The sequence below is a fragment of the Sphaeramia orbicularis genome, chromosome 22, assembly GCF_902148855.1.
Source record: "Sphaeramia orbicularis chromosome 22, fSphaOr1.1, whole genome shotgun sequence".
Lineage (NCBI taxonomy): Eukaryota > Metazoa > Chordata > Actinopteri > Kurtiformes > Apogonidae > Sphaeramia > Sphaeramia orbicularis.
Genome location: NC_043978.1, coordinates 32,344,011 through 32,368,272, shown reverse-complemented (window position 1 = coordinate 32,368,272; position 24,262 = coordinate 32,344,011). Strand labels below are relative to the sequence as shown.

Genomic DNA, 24,262 nt, shown 5'->3' with positions numbered 1-24,262 from the left:
GAGCAGGATGAAGAAAACATATACCTGCCCCTATCTTAAAACATCTGCTTACCTCACATAAGTTGCCGCTACAGCTACTAGAGTAAACAGTTTACATGATAGTCAATAAAAATAAATCCAAAAATCCATAAGTAAAATTATTTCCTTACATCTTTTTATAAATCCTCTCTATTCTCTCTTTATACAATCTCTTAAACTGAAAAATATTTGTACAGCTCTTCTCTTCCATTGCCAATTAATTCCACATTCTGACATCCACAACAGAAATACACATTTGATTTACATTAATCCTTACCCTTTGCTGTTTAAAATTAAACCACTTGCAATGGAAAATGAAATTAAATACAATGTAACAGTTTGATGTAATTCTCAAAATGTAATATAATGCCAAAATAGTCGATAAAATAATCTGTGTCAGTTGGATTTTGCACAGTGTTACAACTTATTTACTTTTTACACTTAAATTAATCTGAAGGTTTCTTCTTTAGTCCACAAGAGAGTTGGAAATCTGCTGTTTCCTATGTTTTTAAGAACATTTAGTCATTTACTTCCTTTTGATCGCACACATTAAGGTTGTTATAACTTAAACCCCTAACCAATTCCATATTCAGATGTTGACATGAGGATCGTCCTAACCTTTTGCTGTTTAAAATTAAACCACTTGCAATGTAAAATGAAACTAAATACAATGTAAGAGTTGTATCTAATTGTCAAAATGTAATATAATGCCAAAATAGTCTATAAAATAATCTGTCATTTGGATTTTGCAGTGTTACAATTTATTTACTCTTTACAATGAAACTAATCTGAAGGTTTTTTTCTTTAGTCTACAAGAGAGTTGGAAATCTGCTGTTTACTATTTAGTCATTTACTTCCTTTTGATTGCACACATTAAGGTTGCTATAACTTAAACCCCTAACCAATTCCATATTCAGATGTTGACATGAGGATCAGATCTGTAGGTATCACATCACTGGACTGAGGTAAAGCTAAGGACCATTCCTCCTCTTCTGTCTCTCTCTGCATACTCTCAGTGATCTGTTGTGGAGTTTTTACGAGTAATGATCTGGAATACGCTCTCTCTGAAGCTGCTGTCTGAAGTGAGTCGTCGGGCTGTCTCCCTCAGCTCTTCCATGCTGCTGCCATCGGGCCGGGCTACAGCAAATGATTTGGAGTGTTTCACTGCAGAGAGGCAGGAAAAAATTGCAAATGAGGAGGGTGAAACACTGCAGCTGAATAAGTCATTTATCATGAAAAGTGCCAAATGTTATTTATCTCTATGGAGGAAAACTAGTGCCTGAAGATGGTGGATAGAAAATAAATGCTGCTACACAGATAGAGGTAAATCCACCTCCACAGATTAAAGTGGATCTTTACATGAGTGTTCTGATATAGACCGAGGGAACATACAGTCATAAAATATGCATACTTCCAGGGTGTGTATGTTGTAGTCTGTGTGATGTGCTGACTTACACCAGTGACGTCTGGAGGCTCTCCTCTGGATTCGGCAGCTCTTTATTCTGCGTGCAGCCGCTTTATGAAGATACACAGCATTTTTCATGATGGCTGGAAGCTTTGCCTCGATCTCAGCTGCACAGATGCACTCCTCGAAGAATCCTGCACAAACACACATATCATAGACACAGTCGTCTTCAGATATTTTTATACAACGCAATATCAAATATGCTGCGGTGTCAGGTTGCAACTGTTCATTCGATTCTGTCTTTTAAACCAGTCTGTGATACATAATCCATGTCACTGTAGAATGAGCTCTAAGAACCACATCATTAGCGGTCAATGAAACAATAATACAGTAACCACTGAATTATCCTGAGACTGTAGGAAACCAAATGAAGAAGCCTCAAAAATATTCTGAAACTCCTCAGGCACTACTTATGAATGCCTTAGAAAACAGAAGTGTTTGCTCCTGGAGGATTCTGTTGGGTTTCTGTAAATTGTCTTAGAGTCTGGTTTTGACCAACTATATGTAAAGTGTCATGAGATAACTTTTATTATGATTTGGCGCTATATAAATAAAATTTGATTTGATTTAAATATCTTAAACTAGAAAAGCACTTGGAGAGCGCAGACCTCTGCCAAGGCAGATCAGTGCCACCAAAATGTTATCATTTGTTCTTTGTGCCAGTATCAACATTTCCTGAAATTTTCATCCAAATCTGTCCTTAACTGTTTGAGTTATCTTGCACACGGACAGACAGACAGACAGACAAACCAACGCCGGCAAAAACCTAACCTCCTTGGCGGAGGAAACAATTTAGAAACTTAAAAATCAGTCTGAAATGACCATTCTCACCTAAAAAAAAAAGCATTCACCACAAAATGAAATGGTTCCAGAAAATGTGTTAACGTCATAGCAATCATCTAAAATACAGAAGAAGAAATACATGAGCACCATACAGCTTTAATGCCCCACCACTGGAGTCCAATGTGATAAAGCCTTCAGCAAAAATTTTAATGACTATTGAAAAATGTCTTAATGTCATAGCATTCATCTAAAATATATCAAAAACCTATAGGAAAATCTGTCCAAAGTTACCATTTTCAGAGCACATAGTGTAGCCTTTGTAGTCTACCACTGACAACGACCTGTAAAAGCCTCAGAAACAACCTCAGACATGTCAAGGAGTACTTAATAATGCCTTAGCAAATATGTACAAGACTTAAGAAACCTGTCCAAAATTACCATTTTCAGATCGTATAGTATAACCTCACAACTCCAACGTAAGAAACCATGGGCAACCACCTGAAAAAGCCAACAAAAAAAAAAAGTTTGTAATCTCTTAAAAACTACTCCCTAAAAACATCCTGGAACACCACAGGGAGCATATACCAATGCCTTAACAACTTCTTAAAAGAGATTACAAACATATTATAAAACCTGTTTAAACTGACATTTTAGAACACATAGTATAGCCTCTTACACTTTGAAAGACTTTGAAAAACTTAAAGAAGGACCATAACCATACTAGTTCATAAACATATACCTGTTTGGAACTGCTGCTGAATTTGGAACATATTAATTAATGCCCTATGCATTTTCTAAAACAGATGCAAATCTGTTAAACATTGTTACTTACAAACCACATGTACATCCTTACCACACTGCTGAAAATAATCCAAATTACAGGATACCTGATAAATATGCACCATCTCTGTGTATTAACCCTTTCATGCACGAATTATGAGAACCTTAATCAAATTTTTTTCCTGAGTGTTTTTATTCCTCTTTGGGCATGAAAAAAACAATGCGATTGAAAATTTTCTTCTGAAAAATAAATTTAAAAAATAAAATAAATAAAATGTAAAAAAAAACATTAAAAAAATAATAATGAAAAAAAATACTTATGAGCGTATTTTTCATGAAGTTGCAAAAATGTCCACTCAGCTGGACACCACACGTTTAATTTTTGATGCACAGAAACATGTATTTACTGATAAATTGTGTGAAAACTATGGGGAGGGCTTGTGATTCTGGGGGTTTATGCTAAGGAGAGATCTACATAATGTTACCAATTCATGCCAGAAAAGATATGTAGTGTCTTAAAACTTTAATAAAGATATGTGTAAAAAAAAAAAAAAAAAAAAAAGAAAAGAACAACAAAATCCATGAATATACAAGAGAACAGCTGTAGAATAGCTGTCCACTGGAGTGACCACTATCCATGAAAGGGTTAAAATCAGTCTGTATGGAGAAATACCATTAACACCTACCATAAGCATAATATAACATAGTATATAATTTTGATAGTATCTAATCTGAACTAGCTCAAAACTGATATTTTAAGGCCATAATAATACTATAGTACTGCAGTTAACCAATTAGAACGCTACTAACACAGTGTGGCTGTACATATATGTTTTCTCCAGAGGAGGGCAGTCACACTGTGGTGAGAAGCATCAGATCAGATTATGCACTTAGAAAAAGAGCATTTAGAGTTAAACACATATTTATGTATGTATTTATCTGGGATATATTCACATTAATCCTGCGTGGGAACCAACATCACACCATGCTCCAAACAAAAACACGAACTAAACCTTAGATTAACTCATGTAATCTCGTACATTCGGGGAAAAAACATTTTATGCAACATTTTCTGCTGCTGTCCCAGAGTGTCCTGGACGTATGGAAACACCATATTTCACCACTCACTTCTCAGCTGAGTGACATCCCCCTTCATCCTCTCATCCCTCTCTCTTGTTCGGTCCAATGAGTCGAGGCCTTTCTCCAGATCCTGCAGAGCCTCCTCCGCCTGCTTCAGTCTCTTCTCCAGCTCCACCCTAGACTCTATTTCTACCTAAGAAAAAAAACAAGAACAAAGCCCAGAGAATATTTATAAAACTTATTTCAGCAGTAACCTGTGGTGAGCAAGAACTGAGACAAATCCGTTCTACAGACGTGGAAAAAAATTAAAGAGGTGACTCCAAATTTCCAGACCTTAACCACATCGGAACCTCTGGAATTTGATCATGAGCAAAACATTGAACAGAGTGGAGATGGTTGAATATTTCTTCCGTGAATAGCAAAAAGCAATGTGAAAGCCTGATATAGAGCAGGTGGGCATGAAAACTGTAATTTAAAACCACGGTTACTTCACTACACCTAAATATCTGAACTCTTCCTAAATGAAAATATTAGTATTATGTGGATTAAAATGAATACAAAGTTTTCTTTTCTTTTTTTAGGTCTGAAATCACTGTTATTTTGAACAAATAAATTCTGTATATAATATTTTTACTCTGAATTTGAGAGAATTGTTATCAGTACTTTCTAGAATAAATCATTTTACTCAAATGCATTTCTACAACACAGACAAATGTCTCTCCTAATATGACTCAATTCTGATATAATGGATGTAAAAAGAGCAACAGCAAATGTATAACCTGCTTAAATCAATGCCATTAGTCTGAATCGTGATGGACTGAAAGGCTTTTCCATCCTGCTGGAAAGAACAATATCAGAAAACTGAAAACCTGGCTGTGAGTACAGAAATTCATTTAGAAATTTAAAAAAAAAAAAAAAAACAGTCACACATGCTTGGATTTCAAAAGGTGGTGTGAATTAAATTAAAGTAAATCACTGTCATAATATAAAGAAGATACACTTTTTTTTTTTTTTTTTTTAGAAATGATCTGCCTCAGAGATTAAATGTGTTAAATCTTACATGCTTTCATAAGATGAATTGGGAAACAAATGACAAAAATGTTGATTAGTTGATGTTTTTAATATGTATGATTAAGTGTTATAACACATATATATTGGTTTATGTACATTTATACTATAAATTTATAAAACATCCACTAGAAAGAACCTGTAAAGTGAATGTATTGTAATGAACAGACAGTGTTTTGAAGTAGATCTAGTAGCTCTGACACAAACTTTCCTTTGGAGTAAAACCCATTCAATCATTAATTCTCAATATTTGACATTTTCATCCAAGACTGTATCTTGGAAACTACAGCCAACCAACATTTTTTAAATTCTTTTTAAATTTGAACAATGATGACAATATAAAAAAAGTCATATATAGTATCTAATATATGTGACGCCAGAACAAGAACACTACACGTGTACTCACACACATAAAAATAATTTTAAAAAAATAAATGAATAAAAATTTACATGCAAAATAAAAAAGGGGGTCCCTACTTACTTAATATTAAAGTAATCTACAAAGGGCCGCCAAATTGAGTAAAATAACTTTACATTATCTTGTAGTGCACAGGTGTCAAACATGTGGCCCGGGGGCCAAAACCGGCCCACCAAAGGGTCCAATCTGGCCCATGGGATGAATTTGTGAAATGCAAAAAGTACACTGAAGATATTAACAATCAATGGTGTAAAAATCTTTTTAGGTCAATTCAATCTAAAGTGGGTCAGACCAGCAAAACACTATCATAATAACCTATAAATAAAGAAAACCACAAATTTCTCTCTTTGTTTTAGTGTAAAAAAGGTAAAATTCCACAAAAATGTTTACATTTACAGACTAGCCTTTTATAAAAAATTTCAATAACCTGAAATGTCTTAAGAGAAGTATGTAGAATTGTACCTATATTCTGCCTGTGACTACATGTTTTGTGTATTTTTAAATCCACTGTGATCTGTAAGTTACAATGCACATGTATAAATGATAAACTAAAGTGTAATATTGCTAAAATTGCACTTATTTTTCTTAAGAATTTTTGGGTTGTTCATATTTGTTCATGTTATGTTCAAGTAGAGTTTGCAGATGTAAACATTTTCATTATGCAATTTGACTTTTTTCACTCAAAAACATAGAGAAAACTTTGGTGTCGACATTATTTATCAGTTCTTATCCTATTATTTATATTATTTTACTGGTCCGGCCCACTTTATAAAATATTAGTCTGTATGTGGCCCCTGAACTCAAATGAGTTTGACACCCCTGTTGTAGTGAATATTTGATTTTCTCCAAATGTAAGTGTCAAATAATGTCTTTTAACAGGGCCTGATGAATTGGAGGATTTTTGTTCTTCCAGTTTAACAGAGTAAGGCGTCTGGCCAGTAGTGTCACAAACCTCAAAAACAACATTCTGTTTAGTACTAAGGTCCACTCCTGTTGGTTCCACACCAAACATTAGTGTTACTGGGTCTGGAGGGAGCTGTCTCTTACAAATCTTAGACAAAGTCTCTATACTCTTCTTCTTTTATTCTTTGTTTATATTTTTGTTTTTCTTTGTATATTATTGTTTTATTCCTAGTGTCTTTCTTTAAGCTAACGCTGTAATGAGGTGAGATTAATTTGATAAGCCCCACAGGGTTTTCTGATGTCACCTACACAATTTGTTTCTTTGTTTGTCCTAATGCTTGACTTGTTGTTGTGATAAATAAATAAATAAATAAATAAGAGTCTCTAAAGTTTCAGTCCAATAGGTAGTGACGTTGTTGCATGTCCAAAACGTGTGACAGTGAAGTTAAGCTCTGACCACAACGATCACAGAGGGGGTTCACTCCAGGGAACATCCTGGACATCTTCATTTCAGACAGATGCAACCTGTGCAAGATTTTAAATTGCAGCATTCCATGTCTGCAACAGACAGAAGAGGAGTCCAACCAGTATTTTTCACTTCATTTTTCTTTATTAGTGACTCAAGTTTGGTTTCACTATATTCTGGAGGCATTTTACCTGTAGACGCAAGTAGTCAATCGCTCATATAGAGTTACTAAATATCCAAATGTGTGCTTCAAACTGAAGGTAAATCACATCAGCTATCTACTACTGACACAGTATCATCTTAGTGACAGAGTTCAGAACATACTGCAGGTGAATACTGCATCCAGTCAGCTGAGGGTTGAGTATTTTGCTTGAAATGTTAGATTTTATTCGACGCTGATGCTGTTTCCATTGAAATAAGGTCTGAGGGAAGAGACTGTGGTGGAGAAGTTATTTATACACGAGTGGAAGTCGAGGAGCTGACAGGGATCGGAGGTAATTTCATACAGAGAAACTAAACAGAAGAGGAGGATGTTCCGGTAAAGGAGATGTGATACGCAGACTTCATCAGGTTAAGACTCATGGATGATGAACACAGAAGATATCAGAGGCAGGTTTGAATTCATTATACTTGTGATTAAGAGGATGAATTTTCCTACAGGGGGTCAACTAAGTTAAGCTTTAATTACAGAAGGTGTGGATTTTATTTCTACAACACAAAAAATAAGTTACATTTAATACACAAGCAACAAAATAATTCTGTAGGAGGTATAGGCCTACTACACTTACAAATAGATTTACCTAAATAATTGTACATATGGTAACAATTGGTCTGGTAGGAGGACTGTTATTATAAACCACAAGTAGAATAAAATATTTCATCTTATTATTTATATGTGAATTTGATTACGACAACTAAAAAAGTTATATTTATCTTGTATGCTGGGGGAAAGTGAGATACATCTGCTATTTTCAGCTGTCAAATGTGGGGTTTTTTTGTTTTTTTTTAATTACTTGATTAATCAATTAACTGTCAGTTATTGCATAACTCCCCCCAAAAATTATTTCCAGCCGCATAGTTTTTAATATTTTCTTTCCTCTTTAATCTAAGTAAACTAAATATATGTAGGCAGTGGAGAAACATTGGAAACATTTGGATCTTTTGGAAAACATTGACTGATATTTTATAGATCAAATAAATAATCAATTAATCAAGGAAAATAACACTGGGTTACAAAAAAATGTTTTTTGCAAGTTGTCTAGGTTTTTTCAACTGAATTAGGACCATTTTGCACCGCTAAATCCAAAAATGACATCTGTTTTTCTCAATCAGGTCAGGTTTTTTTGCTAATTTGATTTTGAAAAATTTGATCTTCTCACAAAATTGATTACATTTTTGTGACTTTATCAGTTGATTTTTTATATAGTTCTCACCCAAAATAGGTTTTAAGAGAAAAAATCATTTCACCATTGTACCTGTTAGGTACAATATATTCACCGCAGATGTAGCAGAATACGTCAGGCTTATTTTTGCAAGATCTTCTAGTCAAAGCCATTTCATTCACCTGTAATATTAAAAAAAACATTAATCATAAATTGGCAAAAGTAAAATCTTCAGAACCTGTTTATTGCAAGAAATATGAGAGAATTTTGTATCATATGATGTGAAAATGCCCATAAATGTAAGCAAAAATGTTAAAAAGCCAATATAGTTCAGAAAGTTGACCTGATTGAGCAAAATTAATGTGATTTTTGGATTCAGCACACCAAAATTACCCTAAATCAGCTCAAAAAACTTAAACAATAAATTTGTTGTTGACCAGTGTAATCAGTGTCATAGAATCAATAATGAAAATTGACTCCAATCCTATTAAATTTAGGAGGTTTTTGTTGTTTTTGTCCAATTAAAATTCTTGTTAAAGCAAAGCTAGTTGCATGGAGTATGTGTCTGCAGCATTTATACTGCTGTTATATATTTAGATTTTTTTTTTTTGTATTTATGAGCACATGAGACCAGAGACAGTAAAAAATCTGGTCCATATAAAGGTCAATACATGCCTTCAACTTGTCAGTATCACCCAGAATAATTATATGTCACCACTTTAGCTGCTTGTAAAAACTACATTCACTGAATCAATACTGTTTAAGTGTTCTCTGCTAACAGATTTACTTCAAAGCTCCCTGACAGCTGGGTAACATATTGTCTTTGCTCTGCTGTGGGTGAACGCAGGCTGAGCAGAGCTGAGTCATGCTGTTTTACCTTGAGCTCGGCCTCGGTCTGCTGTTTGTCCACACTGAGCTGAGCCAGCGACTGCTGCAGCGTCCGGGCCTGAGATGAGTAGTACTCCCTCTCCTCCTGCAGGATTTTAGCCCTCTGCTCATTGTCCCTGAGCCTGCAAAACACAAAGGTGTCAAACAGGGAAAACGCATGCATTGGACTTCCATCCATTAGGACAGTGATGTGGAACAATGTGAAGTCCACATGTCCAGTTTAGTCAATGTTAACGATTCTTTAGCCCTTTAAAACCCTTAAAAAAAGATGAAGTCGTCACACAGAGGTGACTCGGATGAAAGACAGCAACACACACTGACAACAAAATTCAAAGGATAAAACCGGGAGTTTATAATACAGAGTATGTTAATGAAATATTCTAACATGTAACTGAGACATTTAACTCAAGACAACCAGGAAGTATATCCACACTACTACTGTTGTCAGATCTCTGCACTGGCTTCCTGTTTCTCACAGTAGACTTTAAAACCCTGCTGGTGTACAAGTCTCTTCATGGCTTAGCCTCACAGTACATCTCTGACAATCCTAGCGCTATATGAACCATTTCGGACTCTGAGAATTCAATAAAAGGCCTTCTGCTCATGTCCAGAGTCAAAACTAAACAATGAAAAGCAGCATTTCTGTTTTATGCCATGAAAATCTTTAATCTTTAAGCGTCTTTGAGTACTTAGAAAAGCGCTATATAAAACTGATCTATTATTATTATTATTATTATTATTATTATTATTATTATTATTATTATTATTAAATCTGCAATAGTCTCTGTGATGATATTAGACAAGCCCCGACTCTGACAGTGTTTAAGTCCAAGTCCAGTTTTGTAGCTCTGCATATGAAAACTGAAATGGTTTTATCTGCTTCTCTCTTTATTTTAACCAGATACATTTTTTAATATTGTATTTAAAATTCTATATTTTACTGTTTTTAAACTTTGTTCTTGTTTATATATTGAGAACCTATCTTTTATGTTTGTAAAAGCACTTTGAATTACCGTATGTATGAATTGTACTGTACAAATTAACTTCTCATTTTTTGACACATTAAAGCCAGTAACCCGATGCCTAAACTGCCTTTATGCAGATGTAAATGTAGTAAAGATGCTTTACTATATTGTATGTACAGTAGCAGCCAAAGGTTTTGGCAGTGACACACTTTTTGTTTTTGTTATTTTCCAATTTTTAACAGGTTTTTCCACAAGTTCCCGAGGCACAATGAAGAATACTTATAAGCATTCTATATGTTTCAAAGGCTTTTAACCCTTTCATGCACAGTGGTCACTACAGTGGACAGTTCTTCTACAGCTGTTCCCTTGTGTATTCATGGGTTTTTGTTGTTTCAGTTCCATATCAGCGGACACAGTGGACACTTATGCATCATCCCATACGCTTCAATTCATACCATTACTGCAACTTTGCTTTTCTTGATAAACCTGATCTGCAGTAATGTTTGAGTGTAAATCAATTAATTGTTAGACTGTAATTAACAGGGTTTTTGTTTTGTTTTTTGCAGTGAGTAATAACTAGTTATATAATACGTTAAAATGTGAGAAAACATTAGATTAGTAGCACTTAAAATGTTTTTATTTCATTGTTTTCATATCACTTTCTGATATTGGGTTTTAAATACATGTTTCTTTGCTTCAAAATTAAATGCATGGCGTAGCTGAGGGGACATTTTTGTAACTACATGAAAAAAAAAAAACCTCGATCACATTGTTTTTTTTTTCATGCCTAGGGAGGAATAAAACACTCAAGAAAAAATCTTGACTGAGGTTCTCATAATTCATGCATGAAACGGTTAATGACAAACAAATCACACTTGTGGAAAGAATCAATTTATCTATATGCATATTAACCCTTTCATGCATGAATTATGAGAACCTTAATCAAGAATTTTTTTGTTTTCCTGAGTGTTTTGATCTCTTTAGGCATGAAAAAAAAAATGTGATTTTTTTTTTTTTTTTTCTTTTTATGAACCTATTTTTCATGGCACTACAAAAATGTTCACTCAGCTTAACACTGTTCATTTAATTTTTTAAGCAAAGAAACGTGTATTTACTGGCATACTTTGTGAAAACTATGAAATAAAAGCATTTTTAACCTCCTGAGACCCGGCAATGCATTTTTGTCCTCTGTAGGGGACAAAAGTGAGACAGTTTCACTTAAAAAATGCTGTCCATTGTAAAGGACATTCCATTAAAATTAATAACTAATAATAATAATTTTAAAAAATGTATCTTAAAAAAAAAAACACAACAAAAAACAAAACTGTTGCATTATGCAGTTTCCAATCAAGACAATTGTTTAATGGCAAAAAAGCTAAAAATTTCACTTTCCTGGGTCTCGGGAGGTTAATGCTGCTAATCTGATGTTTTCTCTCATTTGACCATACTATAATACTAGTTATTACTCACTCAGATAATAAGCAAAAAAAAAAAAAAAAAAAACCTTTGTAAATTACAGTCTAATAACAATTAGCAACTGATTTAGATAAAAGAACAGCAAAGTTACAGTATTGGTCTGAATGTCAGCGTATGGGATGATGCATAAGCGTCCACTGTGTTGGTTGATATGAAACTAAAACAACAAAAATCCATGAAAATACAAGAGAACAGCTGGAGAATAACTGTCCACTGTAGTGACCAGTATGCATGAAAGGGTTAATATCTTTTTTTAAAGTGTCCAGACATCTGACCATTATTGCTGTTCTGAAAATTATTACTTCTCTTAAAAATATTTTTCTACTCTATTTCTGATGATTTGCAAAGTGTTTTGCAGTCCTGTACAAAACCACAAAGCATTTGTTTTTATTTTTCCATCTTAATTCAAGATTATCAGATGTTGCTCCCATTTTCACTTTTTCACTCCTCCATTCTTTAAACATTCTTTATTTCTGTGCAATGTCTCTTAAAAGCCCATCAGGATTAGATTTATAATTCTTTCCACTGTATCAGACAGTCAGGTGACTCAGAGGAGAGAAGTGAAGTCAGAGCATGTGGAAAGAAATGTTAATGGTCATACATTTCAGCGTTGGTAACTGAACATTAGTGCTGCACAGTCAATAGCTGCTGCTGTAATATCCCACTCTACTGATGCTCATCAATGGGCTGCTTGTTTAGGGATCAATACACATTTCCACTAGGAGTTACATTCTCTGTACCATTAGGATCGAGCCTCCCTGGAAAAGCCAGAACCCTGAACCCAACACATGAGGTATCACTAAGATGATATAACAAGAAAATACTATTGTACTTCATTTCCACTGGTGAATCATTTGCACCTGATAAACACTTACTCTGAAAGATAAAGATATCCTACAATATAAGTGACAAAATAACTCTGTTTCTAAAGTTATATGAATAAATGAAAATCACTCTGAGAGGAAATAAGGACAATTTTAACAAGGTCTGGATGCCTTTTCTGACTTATTTCGACAATATTACTGATGTGATAAACTGGGACTAGTGGAGTATTTTTGTATATTTCTACATATTTAGATGAAGACTGGCAACTTAAACCAATGCTGTGTTTATTTATTTCATTTCCCTTTTTATTTATTTATTTATTTACCCATTTTATTTATTTATTTATTTAGCTATTTACAATTTACTATTTGTATTTTGTGTTCTCTTTTCCTTTAGAGCACAGGTTCAAACATGCAGCCCGGGGGCCAAATCCAGCCCGCCAAAGGGTCCAGTCCGGCCCTTGGGATTAATTTGTGAAATGTAAAAAATTGCATTGAAGATATTAATCATTTTAGTTCAGGTTCCACATACAAACCAATTAAATCTCAAGTGGGTCGGATCAGTAAAATACTATCAAAATAACATATAAATACTCACAACTCCAAATGTTTTGCTTCTAAAGGTAAACGTTTTTACGTCATTTTACTGTATTTACACTGAAACAAACAATCATTTCACAAAAAAACCTGAATAACCTGAACAAATATGCAAAATTTGAAATATCTGAAGTGTAAGTTTACCAATATTCTGCCTCTTTATTAAATGTTTTGTGTGTTTGTTGGTCCACTGTGATCTGTAAGTTGTAATTTACATGTGTAAATGATAAACTGAGACATACTATTGTTGAAATTGCACTTAGATTTCTTAAGAATTTCAGTTTGTTCTTGTTATTCACATTGTTTCAAAGGATAGTTGGTAGATACGAACATTGTCATCGCATAATTTTACTTTTATCGCTCTAAAACATAGTAGAACATTTGGAGTTTACATTATTTATATATTATTATGTTATTATTTCACTGGTCCGGCCCACTGCAGATCAAATTTGGCTTAATGTGGCCCCTGAACTAAAATGAGTTTGACACCCCTGCTTTAGAGGATCTGGGATCATGGGCAGGGGGTGAGGGAAGGGGGGAATGAGGGGAACTACTGTGTACACTTAGTGAATTTGTGATTTGTATGTGTTCAACAAAAAATGTCAATAAACACATTTAAAAAAAAAAAAAAGAAAATCAAACCATGTTCTGTTAGTGATCTCCTGGTGTGATGGTCCTCAGGTTTACTCACTTATCATCAGCCTGCTCCTTCTCCTTCTGCAGGATCTTCATCTGCTCCTCAATATGCCTCAGGTCCTGCAGCAGCTCCTCGTCTCCATGCTCCTCCCCTTCCTCCAGCTTCGGCTCCTCCTTTCTCATCCCGGCCTCCTCATGCTGCTCCTTCACCCCCAGCAGCTCCAGAGTTCGCTGTTTCTCCTGAGAAAGTTCCTGAAAACAACAGGGATTCAGACACTATTCACCTCCACGGTCCAGAAAATAAGTCAGTGTTGGTTTTATACCCACCTACTTGTAAAACATGGACAGTTGTGGCTCCAAATTCAGTTTATCTTAACTATAAATATACTTTTGCTGGGAAGTTTAATTTTGCACTCCATTGCTTTCACTTAATGTGCATAGACAAGGATCTTTGGTACATAAAAGAGCAATGATTACAACAAGTAAAATCTGTTTCTGTGTAATCAGTCTTATCTGAAAAACTCTCTTAAATTAATGTTTCACAGAAAAGCTTGTGCATGTTTGGGAAATTCTCCATTTGTTTGAGCTAAAAAAAAAAAAAAAGCTACTGTCACCATGGGTTTGGTTTTTATTATCATGTATAATATATATAACTGTTTTTTTCTTAAAACTGCAAAATGAGAAATCTGACAACACTAGCCTTTTTTTACACAATTTAAAATACTAAAATCATAACCGGGACAATTTATAACTCCAGTTATTGTTTTATCAAATGTCACTTCTGTTCCCAGGGTCCTATGTTCCCCAAATGCATCATTGTGTCTGCACCTTCTTGAGGAAATGTAGAGTATGAATATATTGTTTGGGCTGCACGACTGTAACACAATGAGAATTAAACTCTGACTGATGTAAAAGCAGGTTTGTGAATGATAAAGAACAAAACTAAAAAAATACTTCTTGGCGTACAGTCAAAAAGAGAGGCAACACGAGGGGAAATGCTAGAAATCAGGCTTGGAAAAAGGTAAGGAACAGAGTTTATAAATTATAAAGTGAAGGTGAGTGGTTTATAGAGTCATAGCTGAATAATTAACAGGTGACTGGACAGATGTACCCTGGAAGAAGATTTTATATTTTTGACACCTTGGTTAGATTACATTTTTATCCTCTATCAGTTTTGATTGTACACTGTTGCCCATAACGTTGTAATAATTCTGTTTTTCAGACAAATTCCTCTTTTTGTTCCTATTCATACACATCAGTACTCACATTTGCCCAGGCACAATCACTACAGTTACACTTTACTGTTACCCATAAAGCTGGAATAAAATATTTTTACTTTTTCTCATGAAATTATTGCAACAATGTGATTTATTTTTGATAGATAATGTATAACTGGGACTGAGTGTGTAATTTCTCATCATAGCTTTGATGTTTCTGTTTAACTATCACAGTGTTTTGGTTTTTATTTGTTAACCTATAAAGACCCAAACAGCCACCGGTGACAAAAAGCATCTACTGATCCAAAATGTTTATTTAATGTCAACCCACTAATCCTATTAATAAATGTAAATAATTAGTGTAAAATACATTTTGTCATCTTTTCATGGTCATCAGATATGACCCATTTGGACGTCCAGAGGCTCCGTAGTTACCGTGGAAACACCATCATTATCAACAACATTGATTCATCGGGAAAACCCATGGAGATGGATCAATGATAGTGGATGGAAATATGTGGTTTATGTTCAGTTACTGATAGAATTTGCTAAAAAAAAAAGGTCCCTTTTTCTTCAGTTTTCTCTGTTTTTCATATAATAATCATCAACTTTAATAAGAGTTTTATGAACACGTACATGATCAGTGAATTACAGGAAAATACCTGATATTCACTAAATAAACACAAAATACAGAGGATAATGTCATAATAAATGGTGATAAATCAATTAAGAAAAGTTAACTATAGAGAAAAAAACGTTTTGGAACTGCCATAAAAGTAGCACCGGGTCTTTATGGGTTAATTCAGTTATTCTTGATTTACTTGTATTTTTATCATGTAAAGTCACATGTTTTTCAGTCTTACCTCGATAGACTTCTGCAGCATGATGGTAAGGCTGCTCAGCTCTTCTTTTTCACTTTCCACACCTTTCAGGGACTGGGCTGTACCATCCAGATCTCTGTTATTAACACACGTAACATAAAACTAATGCCATGATGTATCTAAAGACAACCTCTACTTCTACACCACTTACAGACAGAAAATGCAAACTCCAAAAGCTCCTACTGTTTGATTTGCTCCTGTTCTGCTTTCAGCTCCAAAACCACCTCCTCAAACTTCATTTTCTCCTCCTCCAGAACCTGGTTCAGACGCTCCAGCTCCTGAATGTACACAAAGGCAAACTCATCTTTAATAACATTTACATTCGCTTAAACTAAAAAGCAATTTAGCTTAGTAATAGATAGATAGATAGATAGATAGATAGATAGATAGATAGATAGATAGATAGATAGATAGATAGATAGATAGATAGATAGATAGATAGATAGATAGATAGATAGATAGATAGATAGATAGATAGATAGATAGATAGATAGATCGATCGATGCTTTATTCATCCCATAGGGAAATTTACAGGTTCCAGCAGTATCCACAAACTTCAAAACAACAGTAGTAAAACACAATGGCAAGAACACAATCGTAAAAAGAAAAAAAACTTTTACTTTCCACAAGGAGTCAGTGCAAAAGGAGACTGTTGTGCTTAGAGTCAGTGCAATGAATGAGTCTGTGCAAAGGACAAATAATATAACAAACTAAGAAGACTTTAAGCAAGGAGTGGAGCAAAAGCAATCCTTTAGCAACTAAATATCCAACAAAACAAGACTAAGCAACAATGTATGAGTGAATAATAATGAATATTAGTTAAATAAAAAACATCAAATCTACAAATGCAATTTTATAATAATTTACTCTTAAAGTCTTTGGGTTTTGGTCTGTTGGTCAGACTGAACAATTGGAATAAGAGACATTTAAAAACAATTAAAACAACTTCATATTTTTGACAGATCTGAACATGTGTTTATGTGAATATTGTCTATTCCTTGCTCATCATCTGTTTCCAATGGGATGTATGGCCTGCATGTACCAACACTGTTATAAAGGTGAAGTAACAGTTCAATAAAGTCATCATGATTTGATTATAATATAAATATTGAATTTCATACCTTACATATAAACATAATCAAAAATAATGTAATTATATAATTCCATAGTCGGTTTGAGGTCATCACATTATTGGAATAAACCAACCTCTCTTTGTGCTCTCTGGTGACTGAGCTCCTCTGTCTCCTCCATCAGTTTATCTGGAGGAAAGAAAGAAAGCTGGTTTACTCGATCAACCTGAGTCCACACAAATCTACACAGATCTAATGTGTGTCATTTACCCAGGTACTCCTGCTTCTCCTTGGCCAGCTGGAGCCCCTGGGCCTCCAGACTCTCAATCATGGCCTCACCCAGCTGGGCATTCTTCCACGTCCTGTTGGTCCGTGAAGTCATTTAACAAAAAAAATACATGGAAACAGGCAACTGGAACTTCGCAAAAATGATAAATGCTGCTTCTAATGATTTCCATAAAATATGACCAGCAACAGCAGTCTAACTTTTGTTGAAAAACTGTTTTGTTATCCATTGCTTGCTGTGGTTATTACCTTCCAGTTCAAGGATTCACAAACCACTCAGTGACCGTGCATCTATATCAGTGGTGTCAAACTTATTTTAGTTCAGAGGCCACATACAGACTGATCTGATCTCAAGCCAACAGGACCAGTAAAATAATAGCATAATAACTTATAAATAATATCTCCAGATTTTTCTTTGTTTTAGGGCAAAAAAGTAAAGGTGTATCTTTAACAGTATTATGTCTCAACCTCTCATTTACACGTGTGCATTCCAACTTACAGATCACAGTGGATCTACAAACGCACAAAACATTTAGTAACAGGCAGAATATTGTTTACTTTGTTACTTTTTTCACACTAAAACAAAAAGAAAAAATTAGACTTGTAATTATTTAAAGGTTATTGTGCTATTATTTTGCTGGTCTGCCCCACTTGAGATCCAATTGGATTGTATGTGGACCTTGAACTGACATTAAATATCTTCAGTGTAATTTTTGCATTTCACAGTTTCATCCTATGGGCTGGATTTGACTTTTTGGTGGGCTGGTTTTGGCCCGCCGGCCACGTATTTCTCATCCCTGATACATATAATGAATTATTATTTAAAAATTACAGTTGAATCCCTTTAGAAAGTGACATTTCATAGAATTTGAATGAAGTGAGAACTCACACTTTGCCCGAGTCCTGAAGCATCTCCATCCACTGGACCTGCTCCTCCTCAGACTCAGCTGCCAGTACTATGGTTCCCTGGTCCATGGATGTACAAAATTTTATGAATGAATGAATAAATGAATGAATGAATGAATTGTTTATTTTGGTTTGTACATTAATCGTTGCACTTAATACAATAATAATAACAAACATAAAAACCAAAAAAGGAATAGTCTAGAAGAAAAAGCTTATTTTTGCCTATCCTTTTCACTGCTTACATTAAATTAAATGTGTACAGCATCGAGCATTCTCATTATAACAACAAAATCAACACCAACAAAAACATATCCACCATCTCAACTTAATATTCCTAAATTATTTTATACTTTAAGCATTTTTGTACATACATAAGCATCTCTTCATCTTTTAATGATTTCACCTGTTCCCTGAGTTAGAAACCAGCTTGACAACAATATCAGATTATTATGACTAAGAAAGAAAGAAAGAAAAACATATAAACTGTGTCAAACCAGATCAATGTGGTAAAACAAAATGTAATAATAGACTGTAAGGAGAATATTAGTGACATGAATCGTCCATCATGTCCTACTTTCTCACTGAAAATACAACACAACTGACTGCTGATTGAAACTAAAGAGGTAAGTTGGTACAGCTTCATTTCTTTCAGACTGCATTTTATTTATTGTATTTACCACAAATTTGATGCTAACACAATCTCAGGACACTCTTTGTATGAGCTTGAGCAGCACTTGACCTCTGAACGGAACAGTCAATCCATTAGGGACAAATAATCTATCCTCTATTCCTCAAAAAGAAACAGAAATCAAAGGTCCTGAGATTAAAACCACTGTGGCGGGGGCTGCTGAGACAGTCCTATAAAGCCCTTCTCCTCTCACAAACAAGTACTTTTTTCATATTCTCACACTGTGATGTTTGAGCTTCACCTTAACCCTCAATTTTAATCTGATCTTTTATAAATATCCACATAATCAGTAAATTAAACATACCTGGTTTATACTGAAAAAATATAAAATATAGAGGAGAATATTACTATAAATGCTGATAAATCACATAAGAAAGGTTAAATAGAAAGAAAAAAATCATTTGGGAGCTGACACAAAAGTATGACTGGGTCTTTATGGATTAATTAAGACCTAATATATATATATATATATATATATATATATATATATATATGTGTATTCTTATTAATATTACAGTTTTAATCTTGGCTGGGTAAGTTTTTACTCAATATGTGTCAGTTGTCTTCATTTGAGTGCCTCGACCTTTCTGACAAATAGTTTCAGTCTCAGTCAGACTAATAAACAACAAAATGATGACAAACACTGGATCTTACAGTAAAGTCTTCCAGGTTGATCTCAATAGCGAAGGGCATGCCCATGTTTTCGTTAGCCGACACCACACATCCTCCCAAAGGAATGACTCCCTGAGAGAAACACACCACAGTCAGTGTCCGTCTATAGCAGAGTAATAGGAATTTAACTAGTAATTTAACTAATTCCACTAGTTTCATTTCCCTTGTTTCAGACAAGCAGCAGCGTCTCACCTTTGGGTGGATGTTGAAGTACCTGTTGGTCTCAAAGTTTCTCTTCTCACTCTCTGCATAGTAGAGCAAAAAGCTGTCTTTGATGATGAAGAATCTTTGTACCGAGGAAGACAATGAAAGCAGCAGTGAGTCAATCCTGTGGGGCTAAAAAGGAACCAACGTCTGCAGATGTTCTCGGATCCGATGAGCAGGAAACATGTCACTGCGCTTTATTTTATGTCAAATGCTGATTTCAAACTTTTCGATGACAGACATTCATTGTCAAACACAAACTAAAGCCTGAATCCAAATAAACCAGCAGAAACCACCAGGAAAGTCCTTTAACAGCTTTAAAAAAAAAGATGTCATTGAGCAGTTTCCACATGCGTACAAGTATTCTCCTTCAAGACTAAAACTTATTTTTTCTAAATGTCTGCTCAATTTAATGGGCAACAAGTGCATAAATCTGACAACCATACGAAAAAACTCATGCAGGTCATTAAAAGAAGACAGAAAATGTACAGGGACTATTTGCTGTTGTTTTTTGTGTTGTGTGTTTAGTATATCTTATATTTATTCTTATTTTACTAGTTTTGGCATATCTTGTATTTAGATCTCTAACTTCATACAGAACTTTGGGTAATTTGTGTTGTTTTACATGTGCTATATAAAATCAACTTCCCCTTGACCTTACCTTTTATTTCATAGTAAATTGACTTTGAAATGAAAGTGTTTTTGCCATATTATCTGGATTTCATCACACTTGCAGTCAAATTAGTCTCAAGTCTTCCATTTTAAGCTGATAACACTGAGAAGAGAATTATGGATGTGCATATGTGGATTTACTGAACAGAATGAAATGATTTTGACCTTTATGGCACAAGCAGCTGGGAAAGGCTACAAAGAGTTTACAGCAAATGGACTTTCTGGACACACTGTGTATTGTAGTTTTAACGGTTATGTAAACTAAGAGCATTATCCTGCTGTTTTAACATCCAAATACATATATCCTGTTAGGATATATTTAACTTTGGGATGTAAAAATGACTGTAGATAAGTATATCCTGTTTGAAATGTTATATAAAGTGATCATCTAATATATTTAAAATCAAACCACATACATTTTGTGATTTTTCTAACAGCAAACATCACTTTTTTCAACTGTTTTCATCCATATGGAAACATAATATGTGACATGTATAGTCCTGTATCAAGTTATGTTGCTATAAATATTACCTACAACATGATATACTCTATGATTACAAATTCTTTAGATGAATGAAGATGTTTAACAGAAGTTTATAACAAATAGTGAATAACTATAGTAAAATTTGTATCTCCTTTGTGGGTCAGATATATGCTGTTGCCGATGAAGTTGGAATAATTAGGTTTTCAGATACATTCCTCTGTTTGTTTTATTTACACATATCAGTAATCATCTTTAACCAGGAGCAATGATTACATACTCATTCTAAGTTACATTTCATCTATCAAGAATAAATCACATTTTGAAGAGGTAAAAGTATTTTATTCCAGCTTCACAAGCAATAGTTTATTCATCAGTATATGAAATGGTTCCAGTTTCTAATAGGTTTCATGTGCAGCTCATACCTGCGTGCACAAATGATATGTTTTCACTTCATATGTAGGTATTTTCATACATTACATGGACAAAAATATTGAGATGCTTCATATCTACAGCTTGTAGGACTCCCCATTCACTGATTCACTTCACTGAATTACAATATTATCATGATCCAATTATTCATATCAGTTGTCGTTAATAATTGTCGTGATAAATGTCAAATCAACGTTTGTTTGATCACCTAAAAGATTGATTTTTCTTGTGGTTTAAATCAATATTTATGGTCAGAACATGACAAACATTTCAGAAATCTAGAGGTGAAACATTAAAAACAATCATAATAATGTAAAGAAAAAAAAAAAAAAGAAAGAAATGTTAGTGTTTAGTAAAATTAAACAGAAAAAAACCACATAGATGACAATATGAGCAAAAAAAGGTTATTGCAATGATATTTATTCCAATCTATTATAATGTGACGTTTGTCATTATGGATTTGTAGCACAGCTTCTTGTTAGCGATGAAACACCTCAATCCAATGTGTCCTAATACTTTTGTCCATGTAGTGAGTAAGGAATTTTTTATTTATGTACACAGGTATTTTAAATATGTAAACAAATAAATAAACCGTAGTTATGTAACATTTATAAGCTGAGGACTGCTTCTGAGGTGTCCTATTACTAAATGTATTTTGTTGATCAATTGTTGATTTTAATAACTGTTTGTAATCATTTTAATACATTTTTTAATTGAACTGAATTAACACTTGACAGTTTTTACTCTCAAAGCAACAGAATAATGTCATTTTTACTGGCTACACCAAATAAATAAATATCTACCAGTGTATAGAGAAGATGCAGACACTGATTTGTGTAATTTTTGGAAGACATGTGGCACCTATTGCACTGTCAATCTGTCCAGACAGACGGATACTTCCTGTGTGGTTCATCCTGAGGTTTGTTCCATTTTTGCCCTATTAAATGATTTTTTTGGTTGGCAGATTTTCCACTGTTCAACTGAGGGTTGAAGGTCAGAGAGAACTGTGCGTTGTATTGATCGCAAAGTCCAGTGAGAAAATATTAGGTTTAATAAATAAAATTGAATTAAACTGAATATAACATGTTTTATGGTCATTTTTCCATCATGTTTTCCTTCTCAGAAAAAACACGTCTCCCTCCAAATGGACAAGTTTTTAAGGATTGAAGAAAAATACTGTTTCAGATTCATCCTAAAGACTCTTCAGATCAGTCAGAATTCTCCTCTACCAGAAGCAAAACATTAAGTGAACATATGAAAATGACTAAAACTGAGGTCACACCCCCCTCACCTGCGGGACCACTTGGCCGACGGGCGTCCGAAGGGTCTCTTCCACAGAACGCCATGCAGCTGCACTTTGGTGCTGATGTCCAACACTTCAGAGTCCGACTGCTCCATGGACGACCAGGGTGAGAACAGAGAGTTTCTGGATGAAGAGGAGAACATCCTATTTGGCTTCCCTTAGCCTGGGAAGAGGTGGAGCAGCAGAGTGCAATCAATGGAATAAAAAAAAAAACAAACAAATAAACATAAAGCAGAATACGGTCAGCCAATAACAATTAGTCAAATAAAACCCAATGACACACACAGACAGAGGAGAGGTGCTTCCCAATAACTCAGCAGGGTGGAATGATGCAGCTGTCGATACGATGCATAGCAGAGCGGAGATGAAAACAATTATGGCAGAAAAAAAAGAGGAAGGGAGGCAGGAAGAGGAGGCTGATGGGGGAGGAGAGAGGAGCTTTAGGAATGAGTTGCTAAATCTGAAGCCGGGTCAATAAATTCCAGCCAGTAAAAGCTGTTATTCAGATTACTGTCCTCTTGGCAGGTATGAGCCCTTCAGTCTCTGCATCCATCCAGAGAATTAGGAGAACATCTGTAGCAGAGGCAGAGCTGCCCGACTCTCCAGTAAAGAGCACAGATAATGAGACTGAGAGTGGATACCGTGCAGCTCAGAGTATCAGATTAATTTACAGGACATGTGTCGGAGTGGATGGACAACAGATTATAAAGATATTGACAGCTCAACCTCTGCACAGAGAAACGCAAACTCAGTCAATTTACATGTATATGTTCCTGTCAGAAAGACCTGTCATGTTACAGTAATGTCCCAGAAGTTGTGAAACATGATTATATAACCCTTTAAATATTCAACTTAACACACAGGAACAGATGACATCTGCACATGAACTATAATCTACAGAAAGGCTTGAACATTTGTGGCATTTTCTGTTTTTCCTGCATAAATGTGACCAACAAAATTACACATATTAAACACTGCATGACATTTATTTGCTTCAGGTTCTCTTTTTGGAAAAACTAACTAAATTTGAGTTATTACATTACAGATGCTTGGAATATTTGATATGTATTAAGACTTAGAAATGGATATGTGTGTAAATGACAGCATGTCCAGAGTTTTGCACAATAGTTGAAAAAAGTTACTGTGAAAACGTATTCTATTTACAAACCTACAGGATCATTATATCAATATCAGGAGGTATTGTGATCACTTTGCTTTGTGTGTTTGTTTGTTAGCAAGATATCTCAAAAAGTTATGGACAGATTTGGATGAAAATTTCAGGAAATGATGATACTGGCACAAGGAACAAATGATTAAATTTTGGTGGTGATTTGGGGGGGGGGGGGGGGGGGGGTGATCTGCCTTGGTGTAGGTCTGCACTCTCCGAGAGCTTTTCTAGTTTGAAGGTGTTACCTAGATGTGTCAAACACATTTTAGTTCAGGGACTACATACAATCCAATTTTACTTAAAAAATAACTATACAAAAACTTAGAAATAATAACAATTAAAAAAATGTGAATCTGAACAACCTGAAATTTCTTAATATTATGTCTCGCTTTACACAACTCACAGATCACAGTGGATCTACAAAGACACAAAACATTTAGTAACAGGCAGAATATTGGTAAAACTACACTTATTTTTCTAACAAATTTCAGGTTGTTCATGGTTATTCAGGTTATTCATTCTTTGTAAAAGGAA

At 34.4% G+C, this 24,262-nt stretch overlaps 1 protein-coding gene across 4 annotated transcripts; it reads right to left on the bottom strand.

The window, feature by feature from the left end:
• Window positions 1–320: 320 nt before the first annotated feature.
• On the bottom strand, window positions 321–23,171 carry plekhd1 (pleckstrin homology domain containing, family D (with coiled-coil domains) member 1). Of its 4 annotated transcripts, none has more exons than XR_003934452.1 (14): window positions 22,549–23,171; window positions 19,661–19,754; window positions 19,451–19,540; window positions 18,092–18,168; window positions 17,188–17,279; window positions 17,054–17,106; window positions 16,031–16,125; window positions 15,830–15,923; window positions 13,805–14,001; window positions 9,241–9,373; window positions 4,175–4,319; window positions 1,474–1,617; window positions 873–1,182; window positions 321–547 (listed from the first exon to the last, which is right to left on the bottom strand). XR_003934452.1 is itself a non-coding variant. In XM_030126122.1 (14 exons), exons 2-14 carry the CDS (start codon window positions 22,701–22,703, stop codon window positions 1,031–1,033), a joined length of 1,521 nt encoding a protein of 506 aa, XP_029981982.1. In that variant the 5' UTR covers window positions 22,704–22,723; window positions 22,846–23,171; the 3' UTR covers window positions 321–1,030. The 4 variants fall into 4 exon arrangements, 3 of the variants coding, with proteins under 3 accessions (XP_029981982.1, XP_029981981.1, XP_029981983.1); XM_030126122.1 differs by having other exon boundaries at window positions 321–1,182; window positions 22,549–22,723; window positions 22,846–23,171; XM_030126121.1 differs by having other exon boundaries at window positions 321–1,182.
• Between the last annotated feature and the right edge of the window lie 1,091 nt (window positions 23,172–24,262).